The sequence below is a fragment of the Oreochromis aureus genome, linkage group 15 (assembly GCF_013358895.1).
Source record: "Oreochromis aureus strain Israel breed Guangdong linkage group 15, ZZ_aureus, whole genome shotgun sequence".
Classification (NCBI taxonomy): Eukaryota; Metazoa; Chordata; class Actinopteri; order Cichliformes; family Cichlidae; genus Oreochromis; species Oreochromis aureus.
This window is the reverse complement of record NC_052956.1, coordinates 40,451,084-40,464,178: the sequence shown is the minus strand read 5'-3', so window position 1 is coordinate 40,464,178 and position 13,095 is coordinate 40,451,084. Positions and strand designations below refer to the sequence as shown.

At 41.0% G+C, this 13,095-nt stretch overlaps 1 protein-coding gene across 4 annotated transcripts; it reads left to right on the top strand.

Moving 5' to 3' along the window:
• Nucleotides 1-1,635: 1,635 nt before the first annotated feature.
• mlpha (melanophilin a) lies at nucleotides 1,636-12,399 on the top strand. Of its 4 annotated transcripts, none has more exons than XM_039598643.1 (16): nucleotides 1,636-1,832; nucleotides 2,740-2,853; nucleotides 4,941-5,162; nucleotides 5,440-5,552; nucleotides 5,669-5,713; nucleotides 6,500-6,558; nucleotides 6,646-6,735; nucleotides 6,808-6,901; nucleotides 7,450-7,643; nucleotides 7,903-7,986; nucleotides 8,071-8,307; nucleotides 9,381-9,551; nucleotides 10,133-10,294; nucleotides 10,463-10,519; nucleotides 11,956-11,998; nucleotides 12,153-12,399. In XM_039598643.1, the coding sequence occupies exons 2-16, from the start codon at nucleotides 2,744-2,746 to the stop codon at nucleotides 12,191-12,193; spliced, it is 1,722 nt and encodes a 573-aa protein (XP_039454577.1). In that variant the 5' UTR covers nucleotides 1,636-1,832; nucleotides 2,740-2,743; the 3' UTR covers nucleotides 12,194-12,399. The 4 variants fall into 4 exon arrangements, with proteins under 4 accessions (XP_039454577.1, XP_039454578.1, XP_039454576.1 ...); XM_039598644.1 differs by having other exon boundaries at nucleotides 6,805-6,901; nucleotides 8,074-8,307; XM_039598642.1 differs by having other exon boundaries at nucleotides 6,805-6,901.
• The last annotated feature ends 696 nt before the right edge of the window (nucleotides 12,400-13,095 follow it).

The following is a 13,095-nucleotide window of genomic DNA, read 5'->3' as shown; positions in this document are numbered from 1 at the left end:
TCATCATACACATGGAATCGTGTTTTTAACACAAAAGCCCCGCCCACTATTTCCAGCACTCTAATATTCTGACATGAATACATACAGGAGAGTTTCCCCCATACAGCTGTTATAAAGGGGGGATGTTATCTATAGAGACCAGTCTGTTTGTGTATCAGGCTGTAAACATGTTTACTGCAGCACTGGCGGCTGACTCACTGCTGCCCCTGCTGGACATCACAGGAACAGCAGCTTCATGTTTTTCGATTTTTTTAAACTACAGCAGGATCATTTAAATTAAATAGTCATATTTGAACAGCTGTGTCTGACTCACTGATTGCTTAGCAGGTCAGAGCTTCGATCAATGACAGCTGTGACTGAGCATGTGCAGGAGCAACCCTTGTCCTATCAATCAATCATAAATAAATCCCTTTATTTGTCTCCATGATGCGATCAGCTGACTGGCAACAAACAAACAAAGTGTAATCATTAAAACTGCAATCAGAGCAGATCAGAGGATGATTCTCAAACAGACACTGCCCCCCTGTGATCACACTCACACACTGCAGTGAATCTTTGTTTGTTGTTTCTTTTTGTTTTTTCTTTGACATTTTTGATGTTTTTTATTTTTATCTTCTATATTTTTTTATTATGTCATTCCAGTGTGCAACACTTTGTGTCAGCTATGATTGTTTTTCACTGCTGCATAAATAACAATGGTTTGTTTTTAAAAGCTTAAATCATTTTTAATTACAGTTCAAATATTACAAAATATTTACTGTTGGTTTTAAGAAAATTACAGCCTGATTCAAGGTTCACAGTAAATTTTTCCTGTTATATTTTTAAAGGTCAACAGTTTTATTTACTTAAATTTTTTTTTGCTTTCAAGACATTTCATTTTTATTTTTTAAAATATTAAAACAGTTCTCAGCTTAAATCAAAACTCTTTTTTCATTTAGACTCAAGCTTTTTCACTTTTTAAAATATTTTTTCCGAGTATTACCGACAGGATACTTTAAATCACAATAACCCACTTGCCAAAAATAAAAGCCCAGGAATAAGTTTTAATGTTTTAAACAGCTTCCTTTAAACAGCTGATTTTTATAGTTTCACAAAAACATCACACTTACCTTTTAAATGTTCTCACCCTCAACCCATAACTACATCACTTACCCCGTTAATGTCAAAATAAAAGCCCAGGAGTGGATTTATTGTCTCATAAAGTCTGAAAATAAACTTTTTATTTGGGAAAAAAACATTTTCCTTGTGATTTTATGACATCATGTTATAAGACATTAAATTATTATCAACAACATTATCAGATTCTCTCCACGTCATGTGTATTTATGTTCGTAAGTGGCTTACAGTCACATTTATTATTAATAAAGATAAATACACTCAAGTTCATGCAATTATTTCTTTGTATTTATTATCTCGTTCACAGTGTTCATCTGTAGGTATAAAAGTATTTTATTAAGTCTTAATATCTAATGTGTGTTCAGTCACATCTTCAGTGTCAGAGTAAAAGTCTTCACTGAGTGTTTGTTGATGTCAAATGATCTCAGGTCTCATGACTTGCTGTTGGACAAATTGAGCTTTGACTCTAAATGCTTCACACTTGTCACACTTTTAATTTCAGTTTGTGTCCCTGGATGTTTGTCGTCTTCACTGTGGACGTCTGATTTGGTTTTTCAGAGTTTAGCCTGCAGCCGTGTTACAGTGTTTGTGTGTGTGTGTGTGTGAATGTGTGTGTGTGTGTGTGTGTGTCAAGAGGTGAGTCATGTGATCAGCTGATGTTCTCAGTTCAGTTTCGCTCATCTCATCATCAAGCTGCAGACACACACACACACCGGGTGAGTTTTTGCTGTTTTTCACTAAATTGTAATCTCATTTATGAACTTTATTAAATTCATCAGAGTTTAAACAAATTAGTTTTTAAATCTAATCTGAGCTTTGAACGAAGCCTCTGTCTCACACGACACATCACAGACCACACAGCGCTCACTGACTTGTCTTTATTTAACTGCATACTGTTTTATTCTGAAGGCACATAAACAGTAAATTAATGTTGTTTTTAGCCCGGTAGACCTTTATTTTGAAAGTCTTTTACTGTAAATATTTTTGCAGATTGAAGTTTAAATTTAGTGGGATTTAGTTTGTGGGTGTGGTGACAGAGCAGCAGCTGACACTGAACCATGTTCATATCATATGTTTCAAAGTAAAAGAGACTTCAGCAGCTGGACATCTCCAAATCTGATTATTTATAATTTTTAGAAAAACCATGATAATAAATCCACAAACACCTCCGACTCTGTCGATCATGATCCACCCGCAGCTCACAAAGGTATCGTGGGCAGATCACATGACATGTATTGTTTAATTAAATATATCTATAAGTAACTATATATTGATCATTTTGTAATGTAGGCAGATCATTTGGACCTGATCATTTTTAAAGCTATAAAGCTGCTGGCACCCCTGCTGTAAAAAAAAAAAAAAAAAAAAAAAAAAAAGGTGGATCCATAACAGATGATTACTGCCACTGATCAGGGTGAAAAACATTTATATTAAATTCAAAGTTATACAGTTATTTGTTACATCTATTTACATCTATTCTTGGAGTTTTTCAAAAGAAAAAAAAAGAAAACCTTGTTACTAAAAGCAGAGGACCAACAACGAAACCCCGAGGAACTCCACAACTGCCACCTCATATGACTGTTTGATTGACTGTTTTTTTGATTGATTGATTGATTCTTTTAGTGTCATGGAGCGTAAGCTGGATCTTTCCCGTCTAACGGACGAAGAGGCCAAACATGTTTGGGAGGTGATTCAACGAGATTTCAACCTCCGCAAGAAAGAAGAGGAGAGGCTCAGGTACTGGTTTCCACACTCAGAGAGTTTTCATGTACAAATATCAGGAACATTACTAAAGTTTCAGGATGTTTTTCAAACTGAAGCTGAAATATCAGCATTAATAACAGCACACAGAAAATACTTACATAAAAACTGCAGAAATAAAAAAAAAAACCTTTGAAGCTTCTGCACATTTTAATGGAAGTTTGAATATTGTATGTATTCAGTGTTTTTGAAAAAACGGGAAAAAACAGGCAAATCAAAAATAAATCAATGTAAAAAGAATCAGAGAGTGAATTAAGTCCTTTTTAAAACTCATCAAAAATCAAATATGTTGCCAGATCAGTGAAACAAAAGTAAACACAGTAAAAACAAAGAAACTGAAATGAACTTCAGACATTCCCTCAGTGAATTTTGAGCTGTTTTTGGCATGTTTTCCTCTCAGAGTTGATATTTTTAAGTCTCAGATAAACCCCAGACTTTCTTAAACTTTCTCTCTGTGACTCTGAAGCTAAACGTTGTGTGAGTCCCGGAGTTTGAGCTGTTTTTGTTCATGTGAAGTCTGCAGGAATTCCAGCGTGAAAGACGTTGTTGTTGTTGCACTCGATCACGCCCCGGTCACATGGAGTCACCTCACAAAGACACTCTGTGTCTCCTCCAAATACTCCAACTCCCATCAGCCCCAGGGGGGAGGGATCAGCCACACAGGGACTCATGACTGGAGAGAAATCATCAGGAACATGTCATCTTCATCCTTGAACAAGCGTTCAAATCAAACCGAGAAATCAATAAAAACTGATCAGAATTCAACATTTAAAACTATGAAAGAAGCCAAAATGAAATCTATAAGAAGACTTTTTTTTATACTGTGGACAGATGAACTGGACAGGTGAGGAGTTCAGACTTTTGGGAGGGATTTGGACTAGAGTTAGGTTCATAAGGAGCACGCTGCCAGCTCCTACCGGTAGGAGCAGGCCTGATGTAGATCCGAGACAGCAGGAAAGATTAGGTCCTTGTGCTGGCCTGGGAAGGCCTCTGTGTTCCTCCAGATAAGCTAGACGAGGTGGCTGTGGAGAGGGAGGTCTCTCCGTTCCTGTTCCTGTGACCCAGCACCAGATGAACAGCAGAACACAGAGGGATGGTCCAACTCTAAACAGAAGTCGAGTCGTGGTCGTCGCATGCTCTCAAGGTTTTTGTGGCTCAGCCCCTCCATGGTTCTCTGTCTAAGGCTGGTGGGCCTGCATGTGGACATTTGTTTAAGTGATGGATCACATGAAGCAGGGATAACACATGATTCCTTCAGAGCCAATCATTGAGGGGCTGTGTGTGAGTCACAGATTGGTCATTTATCTTCTTTATGACTGCTGTTCCCTCTGTTCTCTGTGAAAATGTAAAGAACCAAACTCTCACATTGGTTTCTCGATCAGTTTTATAATTAATACCTTCACCCGTGCGCCTTAAAACAGTCCATTGTAGCTCCGTCTCCAGAGGGAATCAGTTTCTTGGTTCTGGTTCTTCTTCCTTTGTTTTTTATTCTAGCTGTCTATCTGTCAGCTCAAGGTTTCTATAAGATCACCTGGAGTGGAATTTGAGTTGTTGTTTGCACCCTGTAATCTGGAGCTTTGGATATTTGGCATCAGCCGACCTTTCAGAGAGGTAACTCGTTTTTGTGGAGCATGCTGCTGAGGTTTGATCCTTTGGTGCTTTACTCTGGCTATGTTTGGTTTGTGCCTAGATCTTCATTCAATCAGGTTGATGCTCAAACATCTCAAACACAGATTTACCTACTCTTTGTTCTGAAAAGCAAATCCATCGCCATACTGTTCTTGAGAAACAAAATGTCAACGCTTTTGTTTCTAGCGTTTGATCTTCCAGATCTTCATCATCAGCTCTTCCTTCAGATCCTCAAAATTCATCAAGAAGTCCTCTGTTATGGTTTTAGTCTTTTGTGCATTCCTTGGATTGGTCAGAGTGTTCTAATTTTATGAAATCTATTTTAATTTGTTATATTTGTTTGGGAAGCTGCAGTTATTTTTGCTGAAGTTTCCAAACCTCGAGGTCCCTACTCCGTGATGAACTCTGTGACTATCTTTTCATGTCTTTTGCAGTGAGCTGAAGAATAAGATAGAGAAGGAGGACTCAAAACGAGAGCTGCTGGGCTCTCAGAGCAACTTGTCCGACTCGCTGTGTATCCGCTGCCTGCAGCCCTTCAAGTTCCTGGTCAACAGCAAACGCCAGTGTCTGGACTGTCGCATGTACACCTGCAAGTCCTGCAGCCGCTACAACAAGAAGGAGCACGGCTGGGTGTGCGACAACTGCCGCATGAACAGGTGAGCCTCCAGCACCAGAGAGCACTGCGTCAGCGTTAGCTCAGAGTTAGTTGGTGGTTATGGTAGTGTCTTTTATGGTGATGGTGAAATATTTATTTCGGTCAACAACAACAGATTATCATTTTACATAAAACTACTCAATCAAACAGTAACCGTTAAAGGAATAGGCTGAAGCCTTCTGGCTTATAATTATCCTATCCTTTACTCCCATAGGAATAATCAAATGGTAGGGTAGATGTTTATTATATTCTCTATATTCTGCACTTGTGTTGTTCAGGGTGCTCAAGATCGGGACTCTGGGTTGGTACCATGACAACGTGAGAAACCGTTTCAAGCGCTTTGGTAGCGCCAAAGTGATGAGGTCATTGTACAAGAGGCTGAACGGAGAAGGTGAGTTTGCCTGATGTTAAAGAATTCTGAGATAATGAGTCAACTGTGAGCTTTTTAGGGTTTTTAGGGTTTTATTGAGTTTACACGCTAACAGAAAACTTGTGTTGGTGCTTCAGGTGGGCGTGATGATGACACCCAGAGTATGCCGGATGTCCACAATCGTGAGTTTCTTAAATGTTTTACTATTAACAGATTTCAATTGGAAATTTTCTTCCTATTTACTGTGCTATTTAAATGTTACTGTCAAATGTTCCTGGTAACTATGGGCAAAGGTTCAAATTAATCATGTAAAGGTCCAAAGCTAAGACTCACTGAACAAAGCCAGGCTTCCAGGACTTAGCCAATCAAAGGAACGTCGGCTCAAAGGCTTAGAGTAGAGAGTAGAGTACTAGAAAGTACAATGACTACCAGAAAATTAGAGGTCATCCAGGTCTTTAAGACATTCCTGCAGTTTAACTACCGTACTTTCCGCACTATAAGGTGCACTTAAAATCGTTTATTTTCTCAAGAATCAACAGTGTGCCTTATAATCCGGTGCGCCTTATGTATGAATTCTGGTTGTGCTTACTGAACTGAACTCTAAAATCTGTCAAAAATGTTTTAGCACGACTTTGGTAAGCTGCGAAGCTGCAACGCTTGATGTATTGTCGGAGCATTATGGCTACAGTAGTCAGGAGCCTCGGAGGGTAATCTGGGTGTGTCATCTGCATAGCACTGAAAATATATGTCTATTCACATGTATAATGTGAACAGATTTGGTCCTAGTAAAGAACCTTGTGGAACTCCAATTAACCAAGTGGTATACATACAAATGTGTACACATTACTAATGATTTGCTTTTTTATAAAGCACTGTTCAAAATTAATTGTGGGATCAAATGGTTCCACAGGAGCATCATCTAAAACTAAAACTGGACAGAATAATGACAAAACACGTTGCATTTTCAGACGCATATAATGGCAATGAGGATGATCAAGGAGAATTCGAGGGTCAGCGCTACAAAGTGGTAATAAACATAAAAGTGATAAAGATGTGATGTTATGTCTGTTTTATGAAACAATCCACATTCAGGCCTAATGTGATGTGTTTTCAGATGAGGAAGAACAAACGTCTGCTGTCTGTTCATCCTATGGACTTTGACAATGAGGATTATCTGCCTCACTCACGGCGTCCGTCTGTGCAGGTAAGTCAAAGTTATGCAAAGCAAACATAAAAAAGAGATCTAAAACCGTGTGTGTAACTTTGGATTCAGCAGGATGATCGGTACTATAGGAATGACGTGGACTACGACCATTACAGCCACAGAGGAAACCGCAGGAAGAGCCTGGACCGATACGCCATGAGACCTGGTCAGTATACCAGCATACCGCTCTTCCAGCAATGTGGTGCAGGTCCCGAAATACACAACCAATTTCACATGTCCAACAAAATAAACTATTAAAACCACTGAGGTCTATATGGGGGTTACTGGGGCACACAGAGTCTGTCCACCATGATTTACCTTCCCACAGAAAACTTCTGGGAGTAACCATAAACAACATTCAGCTGTGAAAACTGTGGAAATGTGGGAATAAATGGAAATACTGTTTGTCCTGTAGCTGTTGTCACTGGGGCTCCACCTGGTGTCTGTTGGAGGTATCACAGCTTTTGTTTCACGGATTTATCACATCTAAACTTTTTTAAACTTAAAGCAGAGGCCTTCAAAACAAGCCTGTCATACTGGATAAGATAACTAATCAGAACTTTTACTTATTACCAGGTTTAGATAAAATTTCTACTTTGGATGTCCGACATGCTGCTTTTTATCTCCAACATGTACATTTACCTGAATGCTTTTACTTACCTGTCCATCTTTGTAGGTCTGCATCCACCTGAGTGTTTCTGTGTTTGTTATCAGATGACAATGGAGAGAATCGGATGGTCCGGACTCGCTCTCTGTCCAAGATCACCTCGTCGGTGGCTCGGCAGCAGTACGTTGACACGTCAGACGAGGAAGAGTACCAGAGGTACCCGCAGATGTACCAACAACCACCTCACCGCCGAAGGGGCAGTAGAACCTCCTCCCAGGAGAACCTGGGACAAGCCCCGCCGGTAAGGACAATCAACCAGTCCCTGGAAATTAAGTTTTGTTTGCATAAACATTGGATTTTCTTCTCTTGATTCTTGGAAAACCTGTTTTAATTCTATGTTTTGTCTTTTTTTCTTCTTCATGGTATTTTGTATAAACAAGTTCCAGTCCGTATAATCTTAGCCATAAAGAACCAGGAGATATTGTTAATGAAAACTGACATGGAGTCTTTCTGTCATACAAAATTGTCTCCTTGCTGTTCATGTTGATTTTACATTGCAGATAAATGAACTGAGCAAACGAATGTCAGCCATCGAGACTCTGCTGAGCCGCCTGGAGGAAAAGATTACGCCTGGTGTAAACGAGGTGAGGTGAGATGATGATGTGGGATAATGTGAGATCATGTCCTGAAACCAGTCAGTACAAACATCCTGTAACTTTGTTTTACAGCAGGCATCAAATCCATCAGCTCAGAATGAGGAGGAGAAACTGAGAAGGAAGCTTAGTGAGCTGGCGGGGAACCTGAGTGATAAGGGCCCGTCATCAGATGACGAGGCTGGGAAGAAGTCCTTCTCTGTGGGTAAAGGTTTGACCAGACTGAAGGGTGGCCCAGCGATCGCTCTGAACTCCCGGAAGGACAAAGAACTGAGCTCATCCAGTGATGAGATGCCCACTGAGGCTCAGAAGGTAGGAAGACCGATTCAGTCCACTGTTTACAGAATTCATTGAATTCCAACCCATAAATCCAGAGAATGGGAACCTGGAGGTTTCTCAGACCACCAATGGATCCGATGTTCAAATTTCTCGTGCTTCAGCTATAAAAACCTCACTTTTGGATCAGTGCACACTCATTTAATGACATATTTGTTTTTAACCTTGTTTTCAAAGAACAAAAAAGTCTAAAAGGTTTCTTAACTCTTTATTTTGTCTGATGTCTCATAAACATCCAGGTTCCCATGTGTGATACATTCAGTGTTTCTACAGCATGGCTTGGCTTCTCCCCCAAAAAGCTTTTTTACTCCATCTATAATGGGTCTGAATACCATGTTTCTTCTTCATTCTCATGTTTTTGTCCTCATAAAGAGCTCCACTCCTGAAAATACTGAATATTTCTCTAAACTTCTCATTGGTTTTCTCATTCCATCCGTGACAAAAAAAATCATGAGAAAGAGGTGTGGTTCCTGTCCTAGTAAACCCAGGTCTACAGACTAGACATCCATTGACCTCCTGATGGAGGAGAACTCTTTCTGATGCATCACGGACTAGTCCTCACTAACCTGCTGCCTCCTGCATTGACTAACAGCTGTCTGTTAGGTTACTGTTACTGTGAAGCTCAGCAGCTACCTGCCTGGACCACACGGACCCCTCACCTGTACAGGTGTTTACCTGAAAACTAAACCTCTGCTCAGTCATGTGACACCAAACAGGAGGAGAAATCTGTAAAAGCACTGAGTGTTGGGAAACCTCTTCGTCTGTCTCTGAATCATAGCTGGGGAATTAGCAGGATAGTTTTTAACACTGTGGTCAGGTCTGTCTGAAACACATGCCACCATTTTAGGAACAAAAGGTGTGCACCACATTTAAATGTAGACAGGTTTTTTTTATGGGCAGAGTCCTTTTTAATCGCAACATGACCTCCCAGAGACACAAGTCAGACACAAGACACGCTGTGGTGCTGTGGGGCATCCAGCCCGGTAGCTGCTGCAGGATGGGATGTTGTTTTCCAGCTGCTAACATCTGTCCCTCTACATGGCTTTCAGAGATCGACTGCCGCCGCCCTCTGTGACCTCACCACTGAGGTCCTGAGAACCATTAATGCCACAGAAAACGCTATGGTCGAGTACGGCCTCTCAGAGCCGATCGACAGGTCCCACTTAGTAGGCACTGACGTAAAGCAGGCCGATGATGCGTTCAGGGAACTTGAGGAAAATGTAAGCCTCCAACATGAACTGCACGCCTCATTGTCCCTGAAACCCAACCCTCCGCCTCGTCCGAAGCATGATGGAAATGTCTGGACTGGCTTTAACCCTCCCGGCTGCTGTGTGTCCGTCCATCAGCGACAGGGCTGGTGTCGGTCAAACACACTGGGTCCAGTCGCAGTCCAGTTTGAGTCCAGTTACAGCAGTTCTAGATTTAGGAAAAGGTTACATAATCATTTGAAACATGCCCCAGAACAGTTGGTAAAACTAGGTCTATGCTCATTATTGCCCAACAGCCTTAAAGTTATCAGTAAAAATGGCTGAGAAAGTATACAAAATAAGAGATGTTTTTCTAGTTTCATCATCATCAGGTCATCATGTCATGATGTAAAGATCCTCATGACTGAACTCTTTATCCTCTGATGAGACCGTTGAGACCAGGTCTTCTCCTGTTACCTGTTCAGTGATTGAGTCAGTCAGAGAACCAGTGTGTTTCACTGATACTCAGGCCTGTCTTCATCACCATCATCATCATTCTCAGTGGTCTGGAGGCGTGTCAGCTGACCCAGGGGTCTGTCCTGTTACCTGTCCAGGTGTACATCACGGCCGGTCAGTCCTATGAGCTGGAGTCGAAGCTGCGGCAGCTCGAGCAGAGCGCCAAGAATCAGTTTGGAGGGACAACGGACTCAGAACTGTCAGAGCTTGAGGACGTGGTGGCACTGACCGCCGCCAGAGTCCAGAGTGCTGAGAGCGAGGTGGGTCAATGGCTCTGGATGGACATGGTCATGTTTACGCAGTGTCTAGGAACAAAATGGCTGATACTGGAATAAACACAGATTTCTTACTTACAGGAAACTTTTCAACTCTTCCTGTTTTTAATAAGCAAACACAACAGTTTCCCTTTATGTTTGTTCCATCTGCAGGTTTCTGATATTGAGAGTAAAATCGCTGCTCTGAGCGCCGCCGGATCCAAGAAGAAGGTCAGTGTGTGAGGAAATGATGTCAAGGTTACATTAACGTGTTCTCACTCACAGGAACAAATAAAAAAGTTATTGGGTTTTAGCTGTTAGATGGTCGAGAAATGAGAGAATAAAGAAGATATAACCATTGTGCTTTCTCTGTTTGGCTTCTGAACATTTTAAAACCTTTGTGTGTTTGTGTTTTTGTTCCTGCCATCTTGGTTTTTTGTTTCCAGAGGTGACCATATTTGGACAAGAGGGTACAATGGTCCCTCGTTTATTGCGGGGGTTACGTTCCAAAAATAACCCACGATAGGTGAAATCCTCAAAGTAGCCAACTTTATTTTTTACAGTTATTATAGATGTTTTAAGGCTGTAAAACCCCTCCCTACATGCTTTATACACTTGTTTTAGACAGGCACGAACATTTTCACACTTTTCTCTCTTGTTTAAACATTCTTAAAGTTCAAACCTTCGTAGAAAAAAAAAGTCCAGTATTATAGAATGAAACCAATGACACCCGCAGGTGCCTTTGACGGTGCAAAACGTTTTGTTGACATTGTTGTATTCGTTGGGGAGAAAAGAAACATACATGTGACATGGCTGCAGGAGAAGCCGATGCACTGGAGCTGCATCAGCTCATCACGCCGCTCTGCATGAGCAGTACTGGGTCCTGAGTGGGAGTGTTGTTATTGTGGGTGATGTGTGCGGCTGGCAGCAGGAGAGCTACAGCCGAGTGTGTACAGCAATCATAGTGAAATAATAAAGTATGCTGAAAAGCATTAAAATATCGTTGGGTCTTCTGCTAGTGATCAAAGATTTATGTAAATTTGACAAGTTGAACGCATTCTGTACTGTACAGGAGACACGGCAGGAGATTAATTGACACTGGTCTACAGCCAATCAGGACGCAGAACACAATGTGCTGTTTTTTAAAAAAAAAAAACAGCATGCAAAATTGCACCCCCAAAAAATCGGCAAAACAGCAAGGCTGCGAAAAGTGAACCGCGATATAGCGAGGGACCACTGTGTGCTAAATTATGTGCTAATGCTGGCTAATTTGGTTATCAGTCCAAAAAGTAATCCCAGAATTTCACTCTGCAGAACTGGACCTCACCCTTCTTGGATGGTCTGTTAGTACAGTAACCTCACAGCAGCCATACTATTGGTCACATGAGGTCACCAAAATGCTCCAACAGCACAAACACAGTGCAGAGGTCTGGTTCAGGTAAAGCTGATTTGTGTGAGCTATAGCACATTGTCAACATGTTGGACATTTTAACATGGGAATCTATGAGGACTGAGTCACTGCTGGAGCCTCTAGTGGACGTCAGAGGAACTGCGGGTTTTGGTTTTCAGAGGTAGACGGTTGACTGGATGCCATGTTAGCTGCATGGAAACACTTTTTTTCTGACATCACTCAGGACTAAGTGAAAAACTTCCATGTTTGTTTGCAGGTTTCAGGAACTCAGAGGAAAAAGTCGACTCAGGATTTTCAGAGTAAGAAACAAACTCACGCTGCTTTCTGCACGTTTAAAGTGAAGAAGCTAAAACATGTTACAGTCACGTTCCAGACCAACAGATGGCATTAAATAGTTGTGATGCGTGTTCGTTAACAGTGAAGAACTGTGTTAATGATCATTTCTTGTTTCAGAAGCTAACGGCACTCAGTTGAAATCCAGCAACATGTTCTGACGCAGAAACACACCTTCAGAAGCTGCTGCTCGCTCCTCTTCCTCATGAAGCCTTCATCAGACTGAACACTTAAAGAGCAACTTTTATCTGTAACTGCTGCTGCTTTTGTGTTAGAAACATAACACACGATTACAGCTGGTTGATTTAGACAAAATATGAGAAAACATGAAAAAGTACATGAATAAAGTACTAAATGAATATTCAAATGTAGAACCATTACAATATTTCTTTGAAGCTCAGAGGCAGCTGGACAGAATTACATGGAAATGAAGTAACATGAAAATGTTTAAAAATGTATAAATCCAAAATATTTCATTTTAACACTGACAAGGTTTTGGCCTGTCTCAGCAATGCAAAGCCCCCAGCATCCAACATCAGCATGGAGGAGAGGAAGGCACTCACATCACTTAGTAATGTCAACAACATTATCATCCTTCCGGCAGACAACGGCAGGTGCACAGTATTGATAAACCAGAAAGACTATCATGAGAAAATTTTGTCACTGCTCAGTGACGAAAATACATATGAGCCCCTGAAACAAGACCCAGGAAGTGGCTACAGGAAGAGGGTGAAAGACTCTCTGAAGCAGTTAGAACAAAACAATGCTATTGACCTGACCTCATACCACAGGCTATACCCAGGGGAATCTACACCAAGTCTATATGGTTTACCAAAGATACTTAAAAAAGGTGCACCTTTAAGACCGATTGTCTGTATAATCAACTCGGTCACCTATAACAACCCAAAGTTTCTGGCTTCGATCCTCAACCCGAAGGTAGGCAGCTCTGAACACCACATCCAGAACAACTTGGATTTTGTTGAGAAGGTGAGAAATGTCATTATGGAGGCAGATGAAACCATGGTCTCGTACGATGTTACATCTCTTTTCACTTGGATCCCAG

Coding starts and splice junctions, on each gene's coding strand:
- mlpha (XM_039598642.1), top strand. CDS start 2,744: ATGGAGCGTAAGCTGGATCTTTCCCGTCTAACGGACGAAGAGGCCAAA. Junction 6,902..7,449: donor CCGATACGCCATGAGACCTG/GTCAGTATACCA, acceptor GTTTGTTATCAG/ATGACAATGGAGAGAATCGG. Junction 7,987..8,070: donor TTACGCCTGGTGTAAACGAG/GTGAGGTGAGAT, acceptor TTTGTTTTACAG/CAGGCATCAAATCCATCAGC.